This window comes from Manacus vitellinus, unplaced genomic scaffold (assembly GCF_001715985.3).
Source record: "Manacus vitellinus isolate BGI_N305 unplaced genomic scaffold, ASM171598v3 scaffold_159_pilon, whole genome shotgun sequence".
NCBI classification, from domain to species: Eukaryota; Metazoa; Chordata; class Aves; order Passeriformes; family Pipridae; genus Manacus; species Manacus vitellinus.
Genome location: NW_021939121.1, coordinates 63,129 through 65,380, shown reverse-complemented (window position 1 = coordinate 65,380; position 2,252 = coordinate 63,129). Strand labels below are relative to the sequence as shown.

The 2,252-nt window shown below is 59.7% G+C and overlaps 1 protein-coding gene across 1 annotated transcript in view; it reads right to left on the bottom strand.

The window, feature by feature from the left end:
* Positions 1–2: 2 nt before the first annotated feature.
* LOC103767549 (rab GDP dissociation inhibitor beta) overlaps positions 3–2,252 on the bottom strand; it is a gene marked incomplete at its 3' end in the record, with an annotated part of 8,739 nt that continues 6,489 nt past the window's right edge. Inside the window, exons 4-6 of the mRNA XM_029958457.1 lie at positions 1,973–2,109; positions 1,014–1,185; positions 3–109 (exon numbers count right to left, since the gene is read on the bottom strand). Of these exons, the coding sequence (XP_029814317.1) occupies positions 3–109; positions 1,014–1,185; positions 1,973–2,109 (416 nt within the window). The remainder of the gene's footprint in view (positions 110–1,013; positions 1,186–1,972; positions 2,110–2,252) is intronic.

The window sequence follows — 2,252 nt, the reverse complement described above, 5'->3', positions numbered from 1 at the left end:
TTGATCTCCTTCTCTGGCTCGGGGGTCTCCACGGTGGTGCTGGCGATGGCGATGTACTTGCCCTGCGCCGCCACGTTGTGGGCAGAGGAGATCATGCACACGTAGATGTCTGCGGGACGTGGCACACGCCAGGATCAGCAGCAGGGACAGCAAACCCTCCTCCAGCCTCAGCCTCTGCCCACCCAGTACCTCCTGGGGCAGGCCAGCCTTGGCCCACGGCCCTGGGTGCTCTCAGTGCCCCGGCTGAGGGGCCTGGGCGTGAGGGAGGGCTCCAAAACTCAGCTCACTGGGGCTCTGATGGCTCCTGAAACCCAGCAGGGTCCCCACCCCACTGTTCAAGGGGGAGGAAGCACCTCCACAGCTCTGTGGTGGGGTTTAACTCCCCTCAGCCCCTTCCACACCTCCAGGGTGGGGTTTAACTCTCCTCAGCCCCTTCCACACCTCCAGGGTTGGGTTTAACTCCCCTCAGACCCTTCCACACCTCCAGGGTTGGGTTTAACTCCCCTCAGACCCTTCCACAGCTCTGGTTGAGTTTTAAGTCCCCTCAGTCCCTTCCCTACCTCCAGGGTTCAGTTAAACTCCCCTCAGGCCCTTCCACACCTCCAGGGTTGGGTTTAACTCCCCTCAGCCCCTTCCACACCTCCAGGGTTAGGTTTAACTCCCCTCAGCCCCTTCCACACCTCCAGGCTGGGGTTTTAACAGCCCTTCCAGCCCCGTGTTTCTTTTCCACTTGGCCAAACCCCCCCTTAGACCGAAACCTCTTCCACACCCTCTGCTCCAACACCAGCCCTCGCCCTCCCAGAGCACCTCACCCTCCTCACCCACTTCTCCCGGGCCGGGGCACTTCCCTCCCGCAGGTTCCTCCCGTGGTTTTCCCACCACAGGCTTCTCCCACCTCCCCCATCCCTGCTCAGAACCAAAGCCCAGCCTTGCCAGGGCCGGAAAACCCCTGGGCAAGGACAGCAGTGCCCGTTTTCCCACGTGGTTCCCCCTGCCCAGAGCTGCCCCCGCACCTGATTTCCGGTTGACCTGGTTCTGTGGAATGATGATCTGGCAGGAGTTGGCGTCGTTGGTGTTCTTGATGGGGTGGCTCAGGATGCAGATGACCCGGATCACCTGGCCCACCTTGGTCACGCGGTCCGACACGTAGCTGGGGTCGCAGATGAGCTGTTTGCAGCGAGCCACCTGGGACAGGGGGGGACACGGGACACCAGGACACCTCACAACTCCCTTTTCCAGGAATTGTTTAACAGCTGACCCACCTGGAGCCCCCAGGCCACCCACACTCGGTCACATCGCTCCGTGGTGTGGGTTGTCACCTCCACTCCCACATTTCCACCCCGAGGGGACACGTCACCAAGAGCTCAGCTGCCCCTCAAGCACCTGCTTCAGCCAGGAGCACATGGAGAGCTTCCCACATTTCCACCCTGAAGGGACATGTCACCAAGAGCTCAGCTGCCCCTCAAGCACCTGCTCTGGTCAGGAGCACATGGAGAGCTTCCCACATTTCCACCCCGAGGGGACATGTCACCAAGAGCTCAGCTGCCCCCCCGAGCTCCTGCTCCAGTCAGGAGCACATGGAGAGCTTCCAAGCATTCCCAGTTTTGTGTCTCCAGGTGGGGAAGCAGCTGCAGGAAGGCCACGTGCCAGCTGCTGAAGGGCAGGGCTGGGTGTCCAGGTTAGACACAGGAACATGGAATAAACCCCTTCCTGATTTACTCAGTTATTCAAGGACAATCCTGCCAGGGCATGGATACTCCATCCCAAGCCTTGGAAAGGGGCTCTTGGATGGATCCTCCTCATGAGGACACCAACGTGCCTCGAGTGAGCTGGAGAACAGCACCAGCCCAGCAGGTCTGGCCCTTGGGAAAACAGGGTTTCTACTGCAACTGTTCAATCTATGGCCAAAAGGCTCAGTTTTTAGGGGAAACATGGAGGGTAGGGAGTAAGGAATGAATCCAAGGCACTGTACCTCCCCTTCAGACTTCACCCCGACCACTTTGCCGTTCTCGATCACGATCTCCTCGATGGGCTTGTTGAGCATGTAGGTGCCTCCATAGATAGCGCTGAGCCTGCAGGGGGAAACTTCCACAGCTCCAGGCTGGGTTTAACCCCCCTCAGCCCCTTACACAGCTCCAGGGTGGGGTTTAACTCCCCTCAGTCCCTTCCACAGTTAAAGAGTGGGGTTTAACTCCCCTCAGCCCCTTCCACACCTCCAGGGTCGGATTTAACTCCCCTCAGCCCCTTCCACA